General features: G+C 40.3%; 1 protein-coding gene across 1 annotated transcript in view; it reads right to left on the bottom strand.

The window, feature by feature from the left end:
* LOC128739588 (synaptogenesis protein syg-2) overlaps positions 1–27,810 on the bottom strand; it is a 407,709-nt gene that overhangs the window by 222,773 nt on the left and 157,126 nt on the right. The window contains exon 9 of the mRNA XM_053835083.1: positions 23,716–23,846. Within this exon, the coding sequence (XP_053691058.1) occupies positions 23,716–23,846 (131 nt within the window). The remainder of the gene's footprint in view (positions 1–23,715; positions 23,847–27,810) is intronic.

Below are 27,810 nucleotides of genomic sequence, written 5' to 3'. Positions count from 1 at the left end.
TTTTTCTTAGACTTTACCCTTCTTTATCAACTGGCTTCGCAGCCAGTAGTTTAGAGTACAGGACAATTATGGAGCTGATACAATGATCCTACTGACTCTATCTAGCAGCACCGCCCAGCCACAAGTCGAACATACGACGAGTAGCTTAGGCCAGCATCTTAACTCCAAGTTAACTGGACCGTTAAAAACCACAATGAAAAAAGTTATGCTAATGCCGCATTTTCTGCTCGAAAGTATTGCCAGTTTATGCAACGAGGCACTATTTCATAAACTCACCCCACGCTCGTACCCACGCTATTTCCGTTGGTACTTACATGTTTTGCTCACTAAACTACTGCCGCCCGTTATATTAGGTACCCTAATACCTAATTTTGTCTCATTCTTCCAAGTCTATCATTCACCATATACGCACGACACACTTCCTATGCGACGATATTATTTTGGTATGACTGCTCTTCCCAAGTAACACACTTTAGGTACATTTAGTTGAAGTAACCAAATTACGACAGAAATTAGTCATATTTCGGTTAGCACAACAACTTTATAACAACCGTGCTAGTAGGGTTTGTTACTACCGCCGAGAAGATAGATTGTTATCTACTCGGTCAGTGCGATAGAAACAACCGTCGCTGCGGCAAGTCTCGTGATTAAAACCACCACCGGGTGTGTTGAGAAAATAAATCAAAACTAGGTATATAACGGGCGGCAATAGTCTAGTGAGTAAAACATTCGGGTACCAACCGGAAGAGCATATGTGCGAGCCCCACCTGCGATTGCACAACACGATTAACTCGATACAGGATTAGGTGTACTGACTTTATAAATAATTTTATAAACGCTTTTTGAAATATATAAATGCTGAACTAAGTATTGCTCTATCTTAAGTATTTACGACGCACCCCCAGTTCACACCGGTTGGTGCACAAGAACGCCTCTGGTGCACCACCCGGTGTGAACTGGGAATGCTGCGAAAATACTTAAGATAGAGCAATATATAGTTCAGCAATCTTATGGTTAATAATTAGTTCTATAAATGCCCCATACATAACATTTTCGAATTTTGCTTGGCTGAGATGTTACAGTTAAACAAGCAAAATCATCGGTACACTAAGTGCAGGACAGACAATTTTAAAACAAATCTTCAAAATAAAAGGTATACAGCCCTAAGGGTTGTACGAAAGGGTGACGTAGGACTATATCAGATCATTAGATCAAGGATTCTCATATCTCTGGCATATGTATGTTTATAAGAATCTGTTAGTGCCATTGTTTAATTGAGTTTTTAAAGGAGAAGAGTGAGATATTCAAATTCAATTGTTTATTGAATGCAATGGTCGCTTTGAAAATACATGAACGGGGGTTCATAAGTACAAGGCCTGGCTGGTAAATGGCTTGGTAATGCGTACCATCGGTGCCTTGTGCACTGGGCATAAAATAGACCCCACAGTGGTTCACAGCCTCTTACCTAGCAACTCCTACCCCAACCTCCTCGTGGTACCAGCCGGGATACGAGCAACCTCGGGTGGAGATCGGGTAACCAACCCCGGTGGAAACCAAGGTCGTATGCTGACAGGGGAGGAGGGCTCCTTCGAGCTACGTTGGCCCTCCGGCGATACTGTGGGGTTGGTTGCGGGCTTTGCAAGCCTGAACCACTAAAAAAACCAAAGCAATGGACTCCGTAAGTTATAATAATAACTCTAATCGGAACAATCGGCAAAGACCCAGGCGACGAAAACGGACTAACGATTGGAAATTAGGAACATGGAACTGTCGGTCTCTAAATTTCCTCGGAAGCACCCACGTGCTTTCTAAAGAAGTGAAGAGCCGCAAGTTCGACATCGTAGCGCTGCAGGAGGTATGCTGGAAAGGAACGATGGTACGTACGTATAGAGATGGTCATACCATCTACCAGAGCTGCGGCAATACACACGAGCTGGGCACAGCTTTTATAGTGATGGGCGAGATGCAGAAGCGGGTGATCGGGTGGTGGCCGATCAACCCCCGAATGTGCAGATTAAGAATCAAGGGCCGATTCTTCAATATAAGCATAATTATCGTGCACAGCCCTCACCTCGGAAGTACCGATGATGACAAAGACGAATTCTACGCGCAGTTGGAGCGTGAATACGACCGCTGCCCAAGACATGATGTCAAAATTATCATCGGGGACTGTGTAATGCTCAGGTTGGTCAGGAGGAGGAATTCCAACCGGTGATTGGACGGTTCAGCGCCCACCCGCAAACGAACGAAAACGGCCTAAGACTTGTCGACTTCGCCGCCTCCAAGAACATGGCCATACGTAGTACCTTCTTCCAACATAACCTCTACCATCGGTACACCTGGAGATCACCCAACCAGACAGAATCACAAATCGACCACGTTCTGATAGATGGTCGGCACTTTTCAGACATTATCGACGTCAGAACCTATCCGGGCGCTAACATTGATTCGGATCACTACCTAATGATGGTAAGGATACGTCAAAAACTATCTGTTGTGAACAACATACGATACCGCCGCCCGCCACGGTATAATCTAGCGCGACTGAAGCAACCAGAGGTCGCCGAAAACTACGCGTTATCTCTCGAAACCGCGCTGCCGGAAGAGGGAGAGATGGATGAAGCCCCTCTTGAAGACTGTTGGAATGCCGTGAAAACAGCCATTAACAGCATAGCGGAGAACGTCCTAGGCAGTGTGGCACCGAATCGACGTAACGAATGGTTTGACGAGGAATGCCAGCAGATATTGGATGAGAAGAACGCAGCGCGGGTACAAATGCTGCGTAGAGCCACCCGTCAGAATGTGGAGCGATACAAACAGAAGCGGAGGCAGCAAACCCGACTCTTCAAGGAAAAGAAGCGCCACCAAGACGAGAAGGAGTGCGAAGAACTCGAACAGCTGTACCGCTTTCACGACACACGGAAGTTCTATCAGAAACTCAACGGATCTCGCAAAGGCTTCGTGCCGCGGGCCGAAATGTGCAGAGATAAAGATGGAGGTATCTTGACTGATGACCGTGCGGTGATCGAAAGGTGGAAGCAGCACTACGATGAACACCTGAATGGCGTGCAGGCGGAAGACCATGATAGCGGAGGAAGTGACCACATTGGTGCAGCAAGCGACGAAGATGTGCCACCCCCATCGATAAGGGAAGTTAAAGAAGCCATCCAGCGGCTGAAGAACAACAAAGCAGCGGGAAAGGATGGCATTGGAGCGGAACTTATTAAAATGGGCCCGGACAAGTTGGCCGGCTGTCTGCATCAATTGATTGTCAAGATTTGGGATACGGAACGACTACCGGAGGAGTGGAAAGACGGGGTTATCTGCCCTATCTACAAGAAAGGTGATAAGCTGGATTGTGAGAACTACCGAGCCATCACTATCCTGAATGCCGCCTACAAAGTGCTGTCCCAAGTCCTCTTTCATCGACTATCGCCAATAGCCAATAGATTTGTGGGAAGTTACCAGGCCGGCTTCATGGAGGGTCGGTCTACAACAGACCAAATCTTCACCCTGCGGCAGATCCTCCAGAAGTGCCGCGAATTCCGAGTCCCCACGCACCACCTGTTCATCGATTTCAAAGCCGCATATGATAGCGTAAACCGACAAGAGCTATGGAAAATTTTGGACGAAAACGGCTCTCCGGGCAAGCTTACTAGACTTATCATGGCTACGATGGATGGGAACCAGTGCTGTGTGAGAATCTCGGGTGGATTGTCGAACCCATTCGAATCTCGCAGGGGACTTCGACAAGGAGATGGTCTTTCCTGCCTGCTATTCAACATTGCGCTTGAAGGTGTTATAAGGCGAGCGGCGATCGAAATGCGGGGCACGATTTTCAATAAATCCAGTCAATTTATCTGCTTTGCTGACGACGTGGATGCTGTCGGCAGAACATTTGAGGCGGTGGAAGATCAGTACACCAGACTGAAACGCGAAGCAGAGAAGATTGGATTGCAGATAAATACGTCTAAAACGAAGTATATGCTGGCGGGCGGGACCGAGCGCGACAGGGCTCGCTTGGGCAGCACCGTGGTAATCGACGGGGATGAGTTCGAGGTAGTCGACGAGTTCGTATACCTTGGCTCGCTGGCAACAGAGGACAACAATACCAGCCGTGAGATTAAAAGACGTATTATCAGCGGAAGTCGGGCCTACTACGGACTCCACAAACACTTGCTGTCGAACAATCTGAGCCCCCGTACAAAGTGCACACTGTACAAAACGCTAATTAGACCGGTTGTCCTCTACGGGCACGAAACGTGGACATTGCTAGAAGAGGACCTACGAGCACTCGGAGTTTTCGAACGGCGGGTGCTAAGAACCATCTTTGGCGGAGTGCAAGAGAACGGTGTATGGAGGCGAAGAATGAACCACGAGCTCGCGCGTCTCTACGGCGAACCAAGTATTCAGAAAGTGGTTAAAGCTGGACGGATACGTTGGGCAGGACATGTTGCTAGAATGCCGGACAACTATCCTGCAAAAATGGTTTTCGCATCAAATCTGGTAGGAACAAGACGAAGAGGGGCACAGCGAGCGAGGTGGCAAGACCAGGTGGAGCGAGATCTGGCGAGCACTGGGTGCCCGCGGAACTGGAGATCAGTTGCCATGGACCGAAACAGATGGAGAAATTATACTGCGCAGGCCTTGTCATAAGACGTTAGGCCAATTGGGTATTTTAATTTCCCCAAAAAAGTGGATTTTTTCACCTTCTTTGATAGCTCGTCCTTTTCTGCATCTAACAGTTCTTTTTTTATTTCAACTAGGTCAATATTTAATAAAAAAAATTAATAAAAATCAAAAATAGAATGATTTGCTGTTTGACAGATATCAACCAAGCTGATTGATTGAAATGATGTCAGAAGTTCTCTCCCTCCCTTCTGATAGAGCTCTTTATTTTGACCGAGCTTTTGACAGCTCCCGTATGAAACCTGTATCGTCCGATGACCATAGTTTATCTATTCACTGTGTTGTCTGAGGTGAGCTGAGAAGAAAAGTGGGTTACTTTTCAGCTATCGTCTTATCCCAAAAAAAATTTTTAAATTAAAAAAATGCTATTTTTATTACATTCACTCGTCAAATTTGAAAAAGTCTTCATGTGACGATACAGTGACATCATATGTTACCATAATATGTGAAAATTTATATACCGCTAAAATACCCAATTAAGAAGAAGAAGAAGAAGAAGTACAAGGCCTGTAACCAATGAGACATCGAGATTTCTTTTAAAAATCACTCGTGTTCGTCATAAAGGTTGAAATGGTAATGAATGACCAGCCCACAGATTATTGTATTGAATATGATTATGCGTAGTTTGACAAGTTTCAATAATCTTACTTTAACTCGCTTGTGGCCTTTAAAATGGCTATTGGTTACAAATAACATTAAAACCAAAGCACGTTCATCGCTAATATGACGTGCCATTCGAATGCCCTTCTCTTTTGACATGAATGGCAACAGGCACGTAAGTGAGCGGCGTCGATTCACTGTCCTTTGCTCCGAGAAGATTTTACTAGTTTACTTTCACAGCTTACCGCTTGTTACATAGCAGAAAATATGGGTCATACGCAAAACTGCATCTTATTTGCATGAGGGTCCTTATCCTCAAACCATTATAAATTCATGCCTACAATAACCCCCCCATGCCAAATTTGACTCCATTTGCTTGATTAGTTCTCGAGTTATGAGGGAATTCGTATTTCATTTGTATAAGAGCACCCCCCCCCCCCTCTTACGCCCTGCTTAAAATTGATCTTTAGCTCCCCCATAAAATTGCTGGTCATTTTATCTATCGAACGACATATAAATTGTTCAGTTTCGTATAGTAGCTTAGTAGTTATTAGCATTTGAAATCTGTCAATTAAACGTTACACTTCTATTTTCGTTTTCACATTGTGCTACCCAGTCCCAGTATAGTAAACAAAGACGTAGTCCTACGTCAAAAGTAGGCCCAAATTCCAGATTGCATGCGTCTTTGAATCTCCTTACCCGTATTGTTGTCGACGGTGACCATAGATCCCAAATATGTGAACTCATCCACCACTTCAAGTTCATCGCCATCAATAGCCACTGTCCGTGGGAGGCAAACATTGTTTTCCCTGGAGCCTCTTCCTACCATATATTTGCTTTTCTGCGCATTTATTTTGAGCCCAATCTCCACAGTTTCCGTTTTTAGCCTAGCGTAGATTGCCTTCGTCGTTCCAATGTTTCAATGAATGATGCTAACGTCGTCTGCGTAGCCTAGGGGTTGGCTTTATTTGCTGAAGAAGATAGTGATGTTAAGTAACATACAGGACAATCCATCCCCTTGTCGCAACCCTCTGTGTGATTCGAAAGGGACTCCGAGAGCGCCCTCGACATACGCACGCAGCATATCACTCGCTCTAAGGTAGTTTTGATCAGCTGCGTCAGTTTTTCCGATAAACCATTCTCGAGCATCAGTACTTCGCGTTCGACTGTATCGTATGCCGCCCTGAAATTCATGAATTTCGTAATTTCGACATTACGTAATAAGATCTGGGAAGCACCTTGCAATCGGCAATTATCAGCGTCACGCACTGGAAATAACTGCAATCAAGTTGATCGTACTTTTTGTAGATGGGACAAACCTTCCATCCATTCCTATGGTGCTTTCTTCTTCTTCCAACCTCCCACCCCCCCTTCAGTTGCCCAACACCGGAAGGCAAAACCTTTGTTAAGTACTTGTAATGGCCTAACTAGTTAAAATTAACGAAAAGTTTCAAGGTCAAATATTCGCATACGAGTTCTTCGTGATCGCCTTGCTTCACAGACAGGGACGATAGTTAAACACACCATTTGTTTATTATGATTTCGATTACTTTCCTTTTTGGAAAAAAAAGTGACTGCGGCTCCTCGTTCCAACAGGTCGAAGATTCTTTATGACGAAAAAATTAAGACTAATTTGATGCTTCTGCTTGGAAAGTGCGCTAGAAAAAGTAACAAAATCTCCTCGTCCCAACAGCATTTCTTTCGATTAAACACAGACATCAATGTGTTAACCCATTATGACCCAGCGTATGATATATCATACCTCGTCTTCAAAACCTGTTTACTGCTGAATGTCAATAGTTAGCATTGTTAATATATCACTACAAGAGAGATAAGACATTAATCTGATGTGTGTGTGCTATAATTTGTCAGTTTTTGTCATTTCATCTGTATTTTCAACAGTGCAAAGTTGTGACAAATGGCGGAAAAAAAGTTGAAAAAATGGCGAAAAAATTTTTGTCTCCAAAACGCATGAAAAAGTCTACATTTAGTGACGAAACATTACCTGACATGTAAATTAGTATTTATATGTAAAGTCTATCACAAAATTCGATAAGAAATCTGTAAAAAACTTTGTAATTTGTTTGTTTGAAACTGAGCCTATAAAATATTTACCCTGCGATATTTTGGCCTTGAAAGCATTCCAAATGACGATTTTGCGTTTCCCGACACATTCGAGCCATAATATAATAGATTACAGAGTTTCACTTCATTTGGTCCAAATTTAGGTATACCCGGGTCATAATGGGTTAAGGAAGTGCACTACAGTTGTAGTGTTCGGCTGTAATATGATTCAACATGTACGCGCACGTTTGCCATTTTATTGAAATAGTAGTGAAATAAGAATGTATTGTGTTTCGGCCTCCCAGTTGGCTTCGAGGTATGACGCTGGCCTAATAAGCCAGTCGTCGTATGTTTGAATTTCGGCTGGGAGAGGCTGTTAGAGTCAATAGGATCGTAGCAACTGGCCCTGCAATTGTCCTGTACTCTAACAACTGGCTGCGAAGTCATTCGTATAAAAACAGAAGGTCAAGTTTTGATAACGGAATGTAACACCTAGAATTTACTTTTCTTAGTGTTGTGGCAAGAATGTGCTACTGTTAAAAAGGGATCGAATTGGTAATATGGCTCCGCTGGGTTTACGATAAAACGGTCACTTTTTGGTTTGTTGAACGGTAGAAGGAGAAGTTAGTTCGTATATGTTCTCTAAGTACTCTTAATTTTATTCTAGCTTATAGAATCACAACGTTCAGTGCTGGGCCCTGGAAGCTACGCAGATCACTGAAAGTGCGTGGCGACTACAACTTGATTTAATAGCAAAACAGAGCTTGTATAAAATCTACCTAAATTAGGTAGTAATGCCATTGCAAATTATTTTTAAAGTTTGCGTCGCAAAGAAGCAGTTGCGTAGTCCTGCCATTGACATGTAACGCTGCAAACAGGTGACATATGCAGTCATGGACTGGCTAATGTAAATCATTATCCGTGGCTTGACAGTTGCAACCGCGGAATGAGAGAGCAGACAAGAGCAAATATATTAAGATAGCAAAAAATAGAGTCATCTTCATGGCCAATTTACTCTTCGATAATTGTCAGCGCGGACAAACGTATGCTAAATATAGCATTATTTAAATTACAGTAAGGATTCGCTAATTGAGGGTTCGTTAATTGGACGGTTCGTTAATTGGGTGTTCGTTAGTTGGGCCATGCTCCAACTTGAATGTCAACATTCTACTGAGCTTTTGAGTTTAGAAATTTCAAACAACTGTCAGTCCGCCTAATTAGCGAATCAGCTGGAGTGCAGTCGTAACTCGTAACCCAGTTGACGAATTCAGGATGTACTCCAATTCTGGCACTGATGAAAATATTAAAGCATCACAAAATACACAAAATATATACCAAAACTGTGATATAAGTATTAATGGTGTGAAAAGTTTTCTTTAATATTTAAGGTTTCTTCGCAAAAATCTGCCTAACGTAGTTCTACGCCAGCTACGTGGTTGCGTCTGGAATACAACCTTTCTGTTTTTTTATAAAATCGACTGTCTGTGGGCTTTACAGCCTAAAGAACTTGAAAAATGAGTATATGGCGCGTTTCTAACACAAAACAGAAATGCAATTTTTGGAAAATCTATACCTATAAAGAAGGATTTCTGTCTGTCTGTCTGTCTGTCTGTCCGTATGTTCCTTATAGAATCGAAAACTACTGAACCAATCGGCATGAAAATATGCATGTAGAGGTTTTTTGGGGCCAGGAAAGGTTTTAGTGATGGTTAGAAACCCCTCCCCCCACTAAGAGGGGGGGCTCCCATACAAATGAAACACAAATTTCTGCATAACTCGACAACTAATCAAGCAAATAGAACAAAATTTGGCAGGTGGGTGTTTTCGGTGACAAGAATTTATTCTATGGTAAATTGAGACCCCTCCCCTCTTTATAAGGGGAATTATAACTCCTCTCCTCTTTAAAAGGGGGGGCTTCCATACAAATTTCCTCATAACTCGAGAACTAATCAAGCAAATGGAACCAAATTTGGCATGTGAAGGTTTTCGAGGGCAAGAATATTTTCTATAGTAAATTAGGACCCCTCCCCACTTTAAGAGGGGGGGCTCCTGTACCAAAGAAACACAATTTTCCTCATAACTCGAGAAGTAATTAAGCAAATGGAACCAAATTTGGCATGAGGGTGTTTTTGGAGACAAATTTTTTTTCTATGATGAATTGGGAGCCCTCCCCGTTTTAGGAGGGGGGGAATCCTATACACATGAAATACAAATTTCCTCATAACTGAAGAACTAATCAAGCAAATGGAACAAAATTTGGCATGCGAAAGTTTTCGAGGGCAAGAATATTTTCTATGGTGAATAAGGACCGCTCCCCCCTTTAAGAGGAGGGGGCTCCTGTACAAACGAAATACAAATTTCCTCATAACTCGAGAACTAATCAAGCAAATGGAACAAAATTTGGCAAGTGAGTGTTTTCGGAGACAAAATTTTTTTCTATGATGAATTAGGACCCCTCCCCACTTTAGGAAGGGGGGCTCCTATACAAATGAAATGCAAATTTCCTCATAACTCGAGAATTAATCAAGCAAATGGAATAAACTTTGGCACATGAAGGTTTTCTAGGGCATGAATATTTTCTGTGGTGAATTAGAACCCCTCCCCACTTTAAGAGGGGGGGCTCCTATACAAACGAAATACAAATTTCCTCATAACTCGAGAAATAATCAAGCAAATGGAACCAAATTTGACACGTGTGTGTTTTTGGAGACAAAAATTTTTTCTATGATGAACTGGGCCCCTCCTCACTTTAGGAGGGGGGCTCCTATACAAATGAAATACAAATTTTCTCATAACTCGAGAGCTAATCAAGCAAATGAAACCAAATTTGGCATGTGAAAGTTTTCGAGGGCAAGAATATTTTCTATGGTGAATTAGGACCCCTCCCATCTTTAAGAGGGGGGGGCTCCTATACAAACAAAATACAAATTTCCTCATAACTCGAGAACTAATCAAGCAAATGGAACCAAATTTGGCACGTGGGTGTTTTTGGAGACAAAAATTTTTTCTATGATGAATTGGGACCCCTACCCACTTTAGGAGGCGGGGCTCCTATACAAATGAAATTCAAATTTCCTCATAACTCGAGAACTAATCAAGAAAATAGAACCAAATTTGGCATGTGGAGGTTTCTGGAGGCAAAAATATTTTCTATGGTGAAATAGGACCCCTCTCTTCTTTAGAAAGCGAGTTAAGGCCCATCTCCCCTTTAAGAGGGTGGGCTTCCATACAAATGAAATGCAAATTTCCTCTTATCTCGAGAACTAATCAATCAAATGGAACCAAATTTGGCATGTGGGAGTTTTAGATGGCAGAATTTTTTTCTATGGTGAATTACGACCCCTTCCCCTTTTAAGAGGGGAGCTCCCATACAAATGAAATTCAAATTTCCTTATAACTTGAGAACTAATCAAGCAAATGGAACCAAATTTGGCATGTGGGAGATTTTGGAATCTTGAATTTATTTTACGATAGTTAGAGACCTCTCACCCCTGTGGTAGGGGGATACGGACTCTCATACAAATAAAACAGAAATTTTTGCGAAACTCAAAAACTAATCGAACTCGAGAAATTCGAGACTCTTCCATAAAACATTAGTCAATTAAGACCACAAAAACTATCTATAGTAACACTAGATCATTCAGGACGAGACGGTCGCGAGTGTTGCCGGTGACCCGCCGTCGGAAGCGGCGCCCACTGGGGGGCTTGCAAAACTCGAGATTGTGACAAAGATCATCCGAGATTCATGATTTATGTACAACACAGGTTAATTTGTGGCAATACGAAGTTTGTCGGGTCAGCTAGTCGCCAATAAAAATCTTTCGATATTATGTCGCTTTCCGTAAATTTTTGCATGAAAAATAATAACGTACATAAAAAAGCAAGAATAGATTTGGTTTCTATTTTAAACATAAACTTTAAGTAAAAATGCTTGAAACGCATATTCGTTTTGGTCGATTAAAAATATCTCTGTTTTTTTTCGCACCGGTTTTGTCCGCACAGGACAAAAACATTATAAAATATTTGTAATGGCCTAATTGGAAAACCACAAGTTAGACCGTCTTGAGCCAGGAAGATCCTCTCTAATTGTTGTACTTCCCATTTTGGTGGGCTATGGGAGGTGACGGTGAATTCGGCAAAGACTCAAAGATTTTCAAGTACTAGTTGTTACCTAAGATGAAATACAAATACTCTTCTCCCAGGTCGTATAGTTTGTTTCGCGTCCACGATTGAAGAAGTCCGAATTCCTAAAGCTCGAATCTAGCATTGCTAGAGACCAATGGTTTCCAAAGATCGATTTATTTCCCATACACCAGATGGAAACAATTAAATTCTTGTGGCTGTGCAGTTAGCAAAATAGCCACTGAGCTTCGGATGATTCTCACTGCTAGGAACCACGTGTCCGTTAAGCAAGCCCTTGCTAGTCAGCATCAGCATGCATGTACCAGGGCCATTACATTTACCTTCACCATCAGTTTTTTGAAAAGCGTTTGGGAATTCGAGCAAGTCGCTGATATTTCCCTAACACATGGCATTTTGAGTCAAATTGACTCCCAGGTACTTTGTAATTTTTTCACCTCTTGCATAATTTGAAAGTTTGCAGTGTATACGCTACAATAACACAGTGGTAATACAATTGTAAACCTAACCCCTAAGCTTTCATACGAAAACAGCAGATTCTAATCAAAAAGCAATATACTTCAGTTGTAACACAATATGAAGGTCACCGGAGTTTTCCATTCCATTTTTTCCCTTCTGGCACACGTACAACATTTCCTCCCACGTAAGCACTGCAAGTTAACTGCATAGCGAATTTGCGGATCCAAAGACTGTCACCGGAACGAAATGAAAATTTCAAAAAGCTTCTCTTCTCTGCAGCATGAATATATGCATTAGCGATAAGCGTAGCGGCGGTTCTGTCGCCGGGAAAGAATTTCAAAGTATTCGCTTCGACTTCGTGCTGTCTTCCCTAGCGGAAATCTGATCCTCTCCAATCACCTGCGCGCACCGCTGCTGCCGCGTCCTCTCGGTAATCTACAACCGGCTGCAGAAGCTTACCGTTTCACCGCGTCCGTTCAATGTAGATATCAGTTCCGATTCTCGTAAGAAGCTACTTTACCGCTGTTTCTTGGGATGCGGTTGCACTGAAGCGAAGACCCGTTAGGAAGAAAAATGCACAAGATTCAATAGAAGAACGTCCGATTCTGCTACCGAATGACACATTTCCCGGTGCAACCGTACCCCTCCTAGCATCTACTTCCTCGGTCCTTGGTACACCGCGGGACCAAACCGCCATCAAGTCAATGTGCAGAGTGGATGCATTTTTTCTCTCCAAACTTTAATTTTCTTTCAACCCGAATAGTTTTCCACTTTTCCGCCGTCAGTTCGCTGCGGTTTTCATTCCCGTTGATATCTTATTTACATATGTCTTTTCAAAAGTGCTCTTCTTGTACCGATAACTTCAGTCCGCCCTACGCAAACTCTTCAAGCGAAACCAAAGAAGATGCAGCTCAATTCAATATGGAACAACCCAGCATAAAGAAGAGTGGTTTTGCTCGTTCTCCCCTTTTCGCCCCCTTTCGGATATCCACAGATAAAATTTATGCATTACATGTTCAATCACCGTTTCGTTTCGACAGAAATGAGTAAACATTATGTTGCAAGTTTACTGCTTCACGGGAAAATCAGCGTACAGCCGAAAAGCCATATCCACGGCCATGAACTGGCGGGATAGACACAAAACGCCAACTCATTAGGAATACTAATTGAAAAATAAATGAAATCTTACAAGATTAAATTAACCCTCGTCAAATCATCGCACCGTGTCCAGCATCGCACCGACACCGACCGGTAGCGAGCGAGCGAGCAAGCGAACATGAGCTGAGTGAGCATATTTATGATAAAGTATTTTCCGCTTCCATCTTTTGGGTGGTTGGAGGGCGCATTAAAACGTGCGCCGCATTTAGCCCTCCGGATGCCAAGTGGTACCGACACGTGTGTGTGTGTGTATGTGGTACAGTGCACGTGTGTATGAAACACCTCAGCATCAAAATGAACACTTTTTCAAACAACCCCACGGGGGTGTTAACATTAACACCGGAGTAAAAACAAATGTTTTGCGTCAGCTGCACCGTCAGGAAATCGGTGAACTGCAAACAAATCGTTTCGGGTAGGTACACTACACTGCCTCCTCTACCCGCACTGGTGATGGTGGGTGCGGTGCGGTGCGGTGGTAGGTACCGGCTGTCGGCACGCTTCCGGCGAAGGAAGCTGTACCAAGAACAATTGAAGCAATTATAAAACATAATAGGTCATTAGCGGATAGAGAGCGACACAGCCGGCAGCCAGCCTACCAAACTGTGGGCGTGTGTTTTAGTGATGATGAGAACGGGTAGTTAATTTTGATAATCATGAAATTTATGAGAAATGAAATATGTTTGTTGTCGAACTAAATTCTGTTTGAAGATTAAAAATAAAATAAATGACAATTTTGTTTAATAATTTATCTTAATATAACTAGGCTCTACACGTACTGTATTCTAGTTTTACTTATGCAAGATATATTGTGAAATCTTACTGATTATCAAGTCTGCTGACAGATCAACAAGATATTGATAATAAGTTTTTGACAGTAGAAAATAAGTGAGGTAACCGTTGAAGGGATTGGTTTGAACCGTATTCTTCAAACCATAAAAAGTAATTCTTAGTCATCCAAAAATTCAGGCAAGAAATAATCTAAAACGCTTGTAGCATAATATGTTAACTTATCCTCGTAAAACTTTACTGCTCGTCAAAAACGCTTCAAAGGGTCCCGCGTTCTGGATTTGGGGGTTTACCGAACAAATACAGTCAGCAGCCTAGGGCAACGAACCTGAAGCAGTCCATATTGAATGCACCCCCCGAGCCCCGATTCGGTACTCCGGTAACTTAAAGCACTTCATATTGTCAGAAAAAAAGAAGAATACCTCAAATCCAAAGCTAGCCTCTTCGAGAGCGGAGATCTGCTTCCCTCAGCTCATAAATATGACCGACCAGGGCAGTAGCAGCATCACAAAGATTTACCGCACTACCGTGTAAAGAGCCCCAAAATCGGCTTTTGATGATGATGGTCTTTTAATGTGTAAAAAGGTCATGACGTGGCCCGCTGCTGCGGCGAATACGTATGGGGGCGCCCGGCAGCCGTTCAACCCCACACCAACCTCGCCCCCTCCCCTCTTTCCGGCACCCCTTCTCATTTAGGTGATCTGCTCTCAGGAGCAGGAGCCGGTTCATCGGCATTAATTTGACATGATCCAGGTCGTTAAATTTTGCAATCTGGTGGCGAGCCGAACAATTACGACTACTACAGCGAAACTGTGTAGTGACAAGGGCAGGAGAGCCAAAAAACAGGTCCTATTACTAGCGGCGTTGGCCGTCAGCTGTCACTCCTGTTGCGAAGGGACATTTTTTTGCCGCTTTTCCTTTCTACATGCGGAATGAGTGACACGGCAGTGCAGTGGTGCCAAAGTGGGGTAGGTATGCTTTATTGTTAATTCATCTCCAGACAGACCGTCATTTCATCGGTCAAGCGTTGTAAGAAACAGTAATCAAAAATGTCACTGCAACTTGACAGGACCGGGTAGCATGTAACAACACAGTTCTAAATTTAGTCCTTCTTGGACTCCCCGGGCCGTTAAAGGCTTTATGCTTTTGACAGTGCTGTCTTTTTGAGGTTATCTGAAGATTAATTACGCACTTGGAAAGCAGTCTTTTTAAGGTTACTCTAAGTAACAACTTAACTTATATCTTACGGAAGACTATAGCGCAGGTGTACCGCATATATTGCGACTAATTAAGCATTATTATCAGGAAGTTAGGCCATTACAAATATTTTAAATGTCTTTGTCCCTCTGGTGCTGGGCCACTGAAGCGGAGGGGGGCGAAAAAAAACAAAGAGAATTTTTTAATCGAGCAAAAAAAATGGATTTTAGGCATTTTTACCTAAAGTTTAAACGTGAAAATCAAATCTATTTTTGCTTTTAATATATACGTTACTATTTTCCATGCAAAAATCTACGAAAAAAACGACAAAAACGCAAGAAAATTTTTTAGCCGATTTTCGGAAATTCCACTGTTTGAATTTCCATTTTTATTTCGTGCTAGAAGCGTTAACTAAACTCGTACACTCATTTTTCAGGCTATAGAGCTCACAGACAATTGATTTTATAAATTTTATTTTATAAAATTTAACTCATATCCAACAAATTTTTTTTTGCCCCCCGATGTTTCTATTCAATTTGCAAGGGGGGGGGGGGTGACAAAAACTTTAAAAATAATTTGCAATGGCCTTAATACGGTAACTATTCCTTAACCCCTAGTGTTTCAGTTATTGCCGAAACTAGCGTGCACAGACGTTGTTTCGAACCGTTTTATTTTGACAGCTTAATGATTCGAAATGAAAAATAATGCATGGAATCTTATTGTACCGAAGCAAGTAATGAGAGCATTCAAGTTTTTATTATGTTCAGCAAACAATTAATAATTATAATAAAATTTTCAATAGTTGAGTAGATTTTTGAGGGGATGTAAAGTATTACTTAAAGAGAGAGCTTAGCCGCTGGTTTCACCAATGCAATAGTTCCAGCTATTTCTGTTTACCAAATAAGAATTGCAAAAGCTAGTTTATTCTACGTACGTTATTCGTAATCCGTAAAATGATTAAAATGGCTTAATAGAACATACTACCAGACCTTTACAATACACAAAATGTTGAAAGAGATAAAAGTATTTTTTGAAGAAGAATGTCATCCTTCTGTAGTTCTACGGACTTAAGAAAGATTTTTGTTATAGACTTACGAATCAAGTGCTCGTATCTACGGATTTTCATAAACTTTACGGAAAATATTGACAATTTCTTACAGTTACCAAAACATGAATAAACGAATATAGGGTACGGGAGGGTATATTCAGCCCATTAAGCGATAGCCTAAACAATATTCAGGAATTACGTTGAAACTATATTCACTCGAGACAAGGTTTTTAAAGTTGATAGAATAATATTTACTGAATATCGGCGTGTATTTTGGTCTTAATGAAACGCTACTGAATTTGAGTAGGGGCTCAATAGGGCCCATTTTCTACAGTGGTGTCTGTGTTTTTTAAATCCGACCGGCCGAAATAGTCTGCACAAGGATTAGATGCTTTTCAAAAACAGATCAAAAGAGCGACCGATGGATAACGTGTCGGTATTGCCTAGATACCGGCTCATTGAAGATAACTAGTTCTGCAGTGACAACAGCATGCTGCTGGCGCTAGCGTACATTTAATCGTACATATACGCTAGCACCAGGAGCAAGTGGTTGTCACTCAAAAACTAGCTATGTCGACACGATAGAAGAGTTTCAGGGGCAACTGCATCACATCTTGGTAGTAGTGTAAATAAAGCGCCATATGCTGTAATTAAAAGCAAAATGCTGCAGATTGCTAGTGGATGAAAATTGATTTATATTTTCTTATCAGAGGGGAATTTTTGTGTTTGAAGTAGAATTGTTCTGTGACATCATATTCACAGCTATTTAGTTGCTAGAATAAGTAAACGTGATCATAATTGTATGTTTTCCAAATCATCATCAAGAGCGGATACGCGTAAGCGATTGCTGCTGGTTTTTTCAGCCTAATTACGTGCTAGTGGAAAAACAGTGGTTTTGATGTTTATTAAATAAAATTTAGCAAATTACTTACATTTTTATGAAAATAGTTATAACACATTAAAGCCTATGAGTACTACATTCATTTCAGTATTGTTACATGGCGGCATAGATTTTATTTCGGAAAGCGCAGCAAAAAAAGGTAATGTGTGCCGAATTTAGATGCGTGCTGGAAATACCCTCCCGTACCCTACATGAAAGTTTTCTAATATAGTTCTTTTGAGAGAAAGTAACACACAGAATAGTGAAGGGGGTTTCCTCCGATGACCAATGACCACGAAAATGCGATGAAAATATAACGAAAAAGTGAAAAAAATCACCGTAAATATGATGAAAAGTTGACAAAAAGACGATAAAAATACGGAAATAACATAAAAACAGACGCCAAAACAGTAAAACAATTAAAAAAACAAGGCGGAAAATACCAAAAAGAAGTTTAAAAAGCGGTGAAAAGTCTCATCATCAAAAATGTGACAAAAAGACAACAAAAAATGATAAAAAAATTACGAAAAAATGAAGAAAAGAACACAAAATGACAGCGAAAAGACGCCAATACCGCAACAATAAAGACGACAAAAAGGAGCAAAATGTCACCGAATAAAGCAAAAAAAGTCAAACACTGACGTTTAAAAACGACGAAATACGATGGATATATAACAAAAAGACCAAGAAATGGCTACAAAAGTACGACGAAAGACGACGAATGCAAAGGAAAAACATCAAAAAGATGAACAGAAAAGAGGCGTTGAGGTAACGATAAAAAGACGGATAAACAGCAACAAAAAATTGCCAAAAAGACGCCATCAAGAGCAATAAATACGTTATAAGACGATAAAAAATAACAGCTGATCTCTGAAAAGCAAAAGAGACAAATAGACGATATAAAGCAGCCAGAATGAAGCCTGTTGCCAGATGTTAAAAACTACAAGGTATACAGCCATAAGGGTTGTACGAAAGGGTGACATAGGACTACATCAGATCATTAGAGCAAAGACTAATTTAAGGTTCATTTCTGGCATATGTATGTTTATAAGAATCATTGTTTAAGTGAATGTTTAAAAGAGAAGAGCGAAATATTCAGATTCAATTCTTCATTGAATGCAATGGTGGCTTTGAAAATACGTGGAGGGGGGTTCATAAGTACAACGCCTGTAACTATTGAGACATAGAGATTTCTTATAAAAATCACCTGTTTGCATCATAAAGGGTGAAATAGTAATGAATGACCAGCCCACAGATTATTGTATTAAATATGATTATGCGTAGCCTCACAAGTTTCAATAAACTTGCCTTAACTCGCTTGTGGCTTTTAAAAGGGCCATTGGTTACAAATAACATTAAAGCCAAAGCACGTTCATCGCAAATATGACGTGCCATTCGAATGTCCTTGTCTTTCGACAAGAATGGCAATAGGCACGTTACTTAGCGGCACCAATTCACTGCTTCGAGAAGGTTCTACAAGATTACTTTCACAGCTTATTGCTTGTTACATAGCACAAAATATGGCATATACGTAAACATTTCTGTTTAGTTTGTATGAGTCCTTATCCTCCTATCACAGGGGTGAGGGTTCTCAAACCATTATAAAATAAATGCATGCCTCCAAAAACCCCCACATGCCAAATTTGGTTCCATTTAGGCTGTTACAAATATTTTATAAAGTTTTTGTCCTTCCGGTGGTCGGCCAGTAAAGGGGGGAGGCGAAAAAAAAAACAAAGTGAATTTTTTAATCGAGCAAAAAAAAACTTGGGTTTAAGCATTTTTATTTAAAGTTTAAACGTGAAAACCGAATCTATTCTTGCTTATAATATATACGTTATTATTTTCTATGCGAAAATCTACGAAAAAAATATAAAAACAAAGGAAAATTTTTTGGACGATTTTCGGAAATTCCATTGTTTGAATTTCTATGTTTGTTTCGTGCTAGAAGCGTTAAATCAACTTGTATACTCATTTTTCGAGTTTTCCAGACTGTAGAGCCTACAGACAATTGATTTTATAAAAAAAATTTGACTCATATCCTACAAATTATGTTTCTGCTCCCCGATTTTTCAAAGCCAAAAACAAACAACAAAAACAACAAGTGGTGGCAACAGGTGACAAAAACTTTGAAAATGATTTGCAATGGCCTTACTTGATTAGTTCTAGAGTTATGAGAAAATTTGTATTTCATTTGAGTGAGAACCCCCTTTCTTAAAAGGATAAGGGGTCTCAGTACACCATAGAAAAAAATCCTACCTTCTGAAACGCCTACCTGCCAAATTAGGTTCCATTTGCTTTCGTTCTCGAGTTCTGAGGAAATTTGTGTTTCATTTGTATAGGAGCCCCCCCCCCCCCCCCTTTACGCGCTCTTTAATATCGGTCTCTTACTCACTCCATAAAATTGCTGGTCATTTTATCTATCAAACGACATATAAATTGTTCAGTTTCGTTCAGTAGTTTGGTAGTTATTAGCATTTGAAATCTTTCATTCAAACGTTACACTTCTATTTTCGTTTTCACAAAGTGCTACCCAGTCCCAGTATAGTAAACAAAGACGTAGTCCTACGTCAAAAGAACGAAACACAAGTAACAGAGCTTAAAAAGACTGTCAAAAATGGCAAGAAGACAATAGTACAAAAAGCGACACAGTACACATAATTAAAAAAGACGAGAAACTAAACACGAAAAAACAAAACCGAAAGATTAAGAGCAAAAAAGTAAGAAGATCTGTCCCAAGAAACAATTTGAGTTTTATTACACTCTTATGATGGCATTTAAGACCAAAATTGGTCATGAAAACTACCATAAGAGTACAATAAAACTCACATTGTTGCTTGGGCTGCCTAGGGGCACGAACGAGTGGCTCACGTAGGAGTACGAATGCAGGTTCATTTCGACAAAACTTGACCTTTTGCAAATGTTTAGCACACAAATTTTTAACTTACTGTATTGTAATAAATGCAAATGAAAATTGGATTTTATAAAAAAAATCGCCGTTTTTACCATGAGCCCCCCAACCGGTTTTCATTTTAAGACCACCATTGGAAAGTTGAGAAAAAATGCTATAAGGAGCATGCATTAAGTTACATGTGTAGTGGCATTAAATAAACGAAACAATTAATTATCTTTATCAAGGTTTAGAACTCTCACATAATGGAATGTCTTTCTACAGAAAATTAATTGTTTTATTTAGTTAATGCCACTGCACATCTAATTTAATGAATGCTCCTTATAGAATTTTTTCTCAGCTCTCCAACTGTGATCTTAAAATAAAAATCGGTTGGGGGGCTCATGGTGAAAACGGCGATTTTTTGATAAAATCCAATATGGCGACCAAATCCAAGATGGTCGCCAAATTTTTTTCACTCCATTTGAAAGCCCTGTTTTTCTTCTTTACAGAACCGGGTCATTTGCTAGTATTTTCATGGCAAATTTATGAAATATCATTTGGTATAGATCTCAAGGTTTGCACAAATTTCAACTGTTTTGAAACTGTTAGCCCCCTTGGCGAACGAGGGGTCCACTATTTCGAGGTATTTAAATTGTAATTCTTATTTTTAACCATTTTCAACCATTTTCAACCAATTAATTGCAAAAGTTCCAATATTTGAAGACCTCGAATTACTTTTCATATAGGGAACATGTGTATAATGTGGCATAGGTGGGAAATACGCCCCAGTTCGTTTATTCCCAAACTAGCACAAATTAAAATGCAAAACTAATGAGGAACTTTAAAACTCGATGAAAACAGCCTTTTGTGGTTAAAATCTGTAAATATCCTGTTGTTGCGATTCGATTGCGTAAAGTGAAGCTCTAAAACATTATCTCAGGCGAAAAACCGATGAGAAACGCTTAGTTTGCTTAATTATTTAATATTTTTCCCGCTATGTCGTATGCGGGCAATATGCCCCACTTGCGACGGTGCAATAAGCCCCATTGCAGAGGAAGCTTTAAATACAGATAAATAGATATAAGTGAGAGTCTGTTTCCTCAGTTAGTATTGTAGAATAAAAGTGCTAGGAAGAATTTATTACCCGCGTCTAAATTCCAGGTAAATTGCAAATTACTCAACAAAGCGGGGCAATATGCCCTACTTGCAGTATAATATGCCTCATGCAGAAAAGAAAAGCTATCCCAGGAGACCCGCACGAGGTTTAATTTATATGAAAATGCAATATTTTGACAATATCTAAGAAAGTTCAACTCAAGTTTAGCTCATGTCATTTACGAACAAAATGAAAATCAAGGGACCAAGGTGACTGCCTTGTGGCACGCCAGATGGTGTTGAAAAACTACCTGACTCGGCCGATCCTAATTTAACGACTGCTGATCTATCCAATAGATAAGATTTCAACCATGCGCTGAGCCAATGAGGAAAACCTAGCTTCTCAAGCTTCTTCAGTGTTAATTCGTGGGGTACTTTATCGAACGCCTTGGCAAAATCCACGTAAATGCTGTCCACTTGACATCGCTTCTCCAGACTAGAGTTGAGCGTGCTAGTGTATGTCATAAGATTTGTGGTAGTAGAGCGATTTTTCATGAAGCCGTGTTGATATTCACATATTATGGGTTTAGCAGCAGAGTACATCTTATCGTGAATCAAAAGTTCGAGCGTTTTTGCTAGACAGTAGAGAATCGAAATCGGTCGGTAATTTTTAACGTCTTGAACGTTGCCTTCTTTGAGAATAGGTGTAATAGCAGATAACTTCCACTTTAACGCGCTGATGACCTGTGCTACGGTGAAAGTTGGGCATGGCATGTGGATATCATACGATGGCAAAGAGTTTAGTATTTCCGGGCATGCAATCGGAGACTGAACGCTGTAAACTGATTTGAAAAAAGTGGCGAAGAGTTCGGCAGAACTTTCAGCGTCGTGGCTCGTTTTGCCGTCGAACGACATGTCCAGCGGAATCGACTGATTACATTTTCTACCTTTGAAAAATCGCCAGAAAGAGGACAGATCCGACTTAATTCTTACAATAGGGCAAAAGATAGGGTTGGTCGCTCGCTTTTTTATAACTGTGCACTTTCAGGACATCAAATTGGACTTGGTTTGTCGCTGTTATAAGGAATCTTGTTAAGACGAGAGGACTTTGTCACTTATTCTGGAGTACTTCCCAAGCACAGATATCAAATTAGTATAAGTCTTTACGTCGTAAAGAATCTTCAACCTGTTGGTACGAGGAGGTTTTGTTGCTTTTTTTTCTAAACATAGCATAATCAGAATGTAAATGCCTGTGGAGCAAGGCGATCGCGAAGAAATTGTATGAACATAGAAAATTATAATAGAAATCACTTAATTGCTACATCTATTATGAGCCGAGCGGTATCTAAACCATGAAAATCCATTCATAATAAGCAGAGCTATTAGCGTTCAAAATCTTTCATATTTCCATGACGCACGCATTTTTCGATTTTTTGGAATGACAGCCTATCTCAAACCTTGCCATAAGACGTAGTAATATTTTATAAAATGCCCTCAGAAGTTTGAGGCCGACTAAAACGTTTGGAAGATACTGATATATGAATTTGAAGTGTCATAAAATGGGCATTTTAAATAAAATATTCCAAAGTGGAACAAGATCTCACCAAGATCGTTTGATTATAATTATTGTTATAAAAGAAAAAGTTTGTCATTCTATTATTTGAATAAACATAGCAAATGATATTATATTTGTCAAAACAATCATTGTTGTTAGTTGTTCTCTAACACAGTATTTAATATTAGCAGAATTTGACTGCTTGAATTTCGATTGCATTGTTGATGAGCCCTAGCATCAGCATGAGAAATCCCAAAGTTCAGAGAAAATAAATATTTTGAGCACGTAAAAAGAAAAGACATCAAAACTTGAGAAACGAACAGAACAGATAGACAAATCAACAGCAACGGCGCCGCAGCCCAGTTTCACATAGTCGAGTGTTGGAAATGTTGAATTCGATCAACACGAATGTTATGCATTCAGCATTGTATGCCGATTTGTTTCCCAGGAAATCCGCTACCGAAGTAGTTTTTTCCGGTAGTGAACAGATGCTACCAGCTGCAGCATGTTTACATATCACTGTCACTAATTGTTTACTTCGTCAGATATCTCCTGTGATTTGAATTTTTTGTGTAGACAGTTACTGATTTGCCTATACCAAATGAAAGTTAAATAACAAACGACTTGTTGTATGTAGTTGACAACGTCTCTTGACTTACAGAAAGGTTATAAGCAATGATGATTGATACAGTTCACGTAGTTCCATGATATTCATACAAATTTAAATTATGTGTGGTCAAAGATTGTTAATGCAACACTTTCTTGTCGTCACTTCCCTTTCGATTTAAACATTCCACTGATTAGATTGCAGTAGCATTATGAGAAATGTTTAAAAAACAAATCACCCCAAAGTGTCACGCTCTAAATCACGCAACAAATCTTTCGAAGCAGGTCGCAATTGCATCTTCTAAACTGGCCCAAGACTAGCAAAGCAATCTACACATTCCCCTGTAGACCGTCCCTATCTCCTGCGAGGCCAGGCAACGATATGTTTCCGTTCTGGGACCACTTAGGTGTCGCATAAAAACCCGTGCGCTATCTTTATCGCCCTTCCCGCATCGCGCATCGTCGCCATCATCTCATCTCATCTGGCAAGGGCACGTGGTCGGACGTTCCTCCGCTAACTAAAGGTATCGTTTTGCAATGGTACTCACATTATGCTTCCACACCACTTTGTATGCAGACGGATTTGCATTCACTTTACATTCAAAGTACACGTCATCTCCTTCCTCGATGTCTTCCGGGTTCATATTCGTCCCCAGTTCCAGCTTCAACGTGGGCAGATCTGCAACGACAGAAATGGAGAAAAAACAGCAACGAAGTTATTCTACAAGGAGCAATATGGAAAGTGCAAGTGAAAAACAATCGGTTGCCAACAGGGCTCCGCTGCGCTGCAGCAACAGCAGCAGGAAAGAAAGGTGAACCAAAACCGGAAAATATCCATATCATTTTCATGGGATAATGCGAATCTTGAATCCGGTGGGAAAACTATTCTGACGAGGACCGCTGTTAGTGGCGCTTTTTCCGGCGCACGGATCGCAAGCGAAAAACTTATTCGCATTAAAATTAAATGCTAAAAGGAATCTTCCGGTTTCTTCTCCCGGCGTGTTGCAATCCGGGATCTGTCGGTATGTAGTGTACACTATCTTCGGTTCAAAAGTATTTCGTTTAGGTGTTGGTAGCCGTTTTTTTCTGCGAGGATATTTTTTTTTTGTTCCAACACAGAATGGCACTTCGAAAAGCTTACCGGCTCTAGCAGTGCGGAAAATGGATTTTGTCGATACCTGCAGCCTGATGTGCAGATCCATTTTCTGCCCGGCTCGGTTTCTCGCTGGATCGAAGCAAAACGCAGTGAGAACATGATGCATCAAAAGAATCGGAGAGAAGGGGAAGGGGATGTTCGGTTCTAAAGGTTATTGATTTCTTTAATTTTGAAGATCTTTTTTCGCACTCGAATGGATTTGAGCTTGCATTTCTATAATCGCCGACATTTTTTTCCGTGTGTTTATTGGTGTTTCTATAAAGTACGCTTGAGAGCTTCGTTTTTTTTTTTTGAGCCGCATTCTAAATTGCTGTTTGTAGATTTGCTGTATCGTCAGCCGTTTATATTTTTCGTAGCTTACACTCAGATACGGTGCGGGCAGTGTCCGCTGAATGGACACCAACCACTGGTCTGGTCCAACGCCAATTCGAATTGGAGTCGGTTTTTCGTTCCACCAGACTCCAGAGGGGCGATAAATTTAAATATTTATATTTGCACGATGCATGCAATAGATGGCTTGGACTGCGCTTCGCTATTGCCGACATGAGCAGTTGCAGCAGCTGAGATTACGATGACCGTCTGGTGCTATGAATGCAGACTAATGGCAAAAAGTTTTGCTCGGAAAGTTTGTCATTTTTATTAAGCATTGAATTTGTGTTGTCAGAATAAAATGTTTTGCACCATTTTTTAAATATTCAAATCGTAATCACCATTTGACCGTCGAATAAAAAATGTTAGAGTATTTTGCTTATTTTCCTGTATGGACTCATCACTGCGACCTGTATCGCTGATCTATTGCGATATCGCCTGAGTGTTTGCTGTATAACCTGCACTGCATCTATTTTTGCTGCTATCGCTATTAACTGAGCGGTATGCTTAATGAATTTTATGCGTGCTTGTGTCTGTGTGTCATTGTGTATTCTTCTTCCTTCAATGCTTTGCTCTACTTTACCCACCTCATTCCACATGCCAGCGCTGTACCCAATTACAGGCATATCTCTGGCGCAAATAGCCAGGCCATATTAGGATATTATAGAATTCAGCATGAAGGAAGAGTGATGAGGGGCCTGAGAATAAACACATGCTAAGGTCACTTTGACAGCGAATGACCTGATTCTACTAAGATTCGAACCCATGACCATTCGCTTGTCAAAGCAGACTCGGTAACCTTGCGGCTACAGAGCCCCCCGAGTATTTTGCTTGCAGATTAACAAAATTTTATAATGAAGGTTATTTAAGAATAAATCTTTGTCACCGGTTCAATATCCTTTTAGATACCGGGCTCCTTTTGACACTTTTTTCGATTTTCTGACATTAGGAGATTACAACTTCCATAATAATTTCAACTAAGTACATATGTTCAAGTAATTAACTTTGCTTCAAAACAAACGAAAACAAAATTTGAATTAGATTACAATTATTCTTCACAAGGTGACCATTTTGGGCTTTGTTTATAAGTTTGTTGGTAATTTTAGAGACAGATTTTAAATCATGTTTAGGAATTTTATCGAGCGAAACGCTTTTTCCAGGAAGCACTCTAACTTTTCGATAATATCGCACAATTCTTCAACCCAGAAGAAGTAAATAACATACTGGCTGTGGCTGCCAATGAAAAAATTGACTGTCTTGGGATTTTTTCCAAATATAATTGCTTTCGGCTTGAAATTTACACAACCACTGCTTGAATATGATTAAAGAATAGTTTTTGAATAAACATTTCCTTATTACCGACTGCGACTTTGAATGTTCTTTTTGTTTTAAGTTTCGTCAATACTCCTGATAAAGTTGCTTGCCGATGCTTGGTGTATATATTCAATTTGCGAATTCTCCAACCTCTGCAGACGACAGATATGCAACAAAAACCAACAGAAGATATTTAATTCCTTAACACCAAAGACAAACGGAAAAGAACGGACAATATATAATACTTGAAAAAGGATTTCCGAAACGTCGGAAAGAATTTAAAAAACTGTTCTGGTATCTATAAAAGACTGAAAAGCCGGACAAAAAAGAAAAATCAATGTCAAAAAGCACTGATGTCGACAGAATACATTTCATACAACCCGATTTATCATTCGATTTCTTGGAAATCAGGTGCTGAGATATTACCCAAGAAACCAAAAGTTCGAATTTCACTTAAAGAACGAACTTGAAAGTTCATATTTGGTTCAAATTTAGTTCCGCAGAACTTTCTTGCTGAACAACCAGACACATTTGTTTACCGTACCGTTATCTGTAGCACCTTCAAAGAACAACATGCAGCTTGAAAGTTCAACATGCAACTTGAAAGTAACTAAAAGTTCGGGTAATGGAGCCTAAGGAAGGTTAACAAGTTTTATATATATACTAACAGCTTTACTTGTAATTAACCGAACTTTAAAGTTGCTTTGAGTTCGCTGCATAGAATCTTCTACAGAAACTTTGTCAAAAATTTATACTTAACATAGCACTTGAAGTTCTATTTTCTACCTCCTCCTCCTCCTCCTAACTTCTGTAGTCGTTTCATGCGATTAACATAGACCATATAAAATACATAGTATGGTCTCGACTTATTGTTTGTAACTTCTTTGGGAAATGGCGTATGTAGTCAACCCAAAATCGTAACCAATTTTCAGTTATTCTCCGACGTTTTGCTTTTCATTTTTATTTGAACACATTCGATATAACTGCTGATATGGTTCTAGCTGCTGCAAAAAAATTGAAACGCTCGTTCTCTGCGGGACCGGATGGTATTCCGTCTGTCGTTATTGCTCGATGTGCAGCTGTACTGGCCGATCCTCTGCGGTATATTTTCAACAAATCGTTTGAGCAAGGCATATTTCCTACAATCTGGAAGGAGTCTTTTATGTTTCCTGTATACAAAAGTGGTGTTCGTCGGAATGTAAGGAATTATCGTGGCATAACCAGCCTTTCTGCTGCCTCGAAGTTGAAATAATTGTAAGCACTTTCGTTTTATCCCGAACAAAAAACTATATCTCGACTGATCAACACGGATTTATGCCTGGTCGATCTGTTTGCACAAATCTTCTCGATTTTACGTCTACATGTATTACACACATGGAGCAGAAGGCTCAAGTTGATGCAATCTATACCGACTTGAAAGCGGCGTTCGATCGGATAGACCATGGCATATTGTTAAAGAAAATCTCGCGGCTTGGTGCATCACGGAAGTTTACTGCATGGCTGAGTTCGTACTTGCGCGAAAGAGTTCTCCGTGTAAAGCTCGATAAATGCTGTTCTACTGAATTTACTAATAATTCTGGTGTCCCGCAAGGCAGTAACATGGGGCCTCTATTATTCGCACTATTTTTCAACGATGTTACATTACTGTTGGGTGTTGGCGTAAAACTTGTGTACGCCGATGATTTGAAGCTTTATGTGCCGGTACGATCCATCGAAGACTGTCGCCGATTACAAGAGCTCCTGGAGGTATTCGTATTCGTAAGCTGGTGCCGTAGTAACTGGTTACTTATTAGTATAGCTAAGT

Source organism: Sabethes cyaneus, chromosome 3, assembly GCF_943734655.1.
Source record: "Sabethes cyaneus chromosome 3, idSabCyanKW18_F2, whole genome shotgun sequence".
Lineage (NCBI taxonomy): Eukaryota > Metazoa > Arthropoda > Insecta > Diptera > Culicidae > Sabethes > Sabethes cyaneus.
The sequence above is the reverse complement of the archived record's forward strand: the minus strand, read 5'-3'. Positions and strand labels throughout refer to the sequence as shown.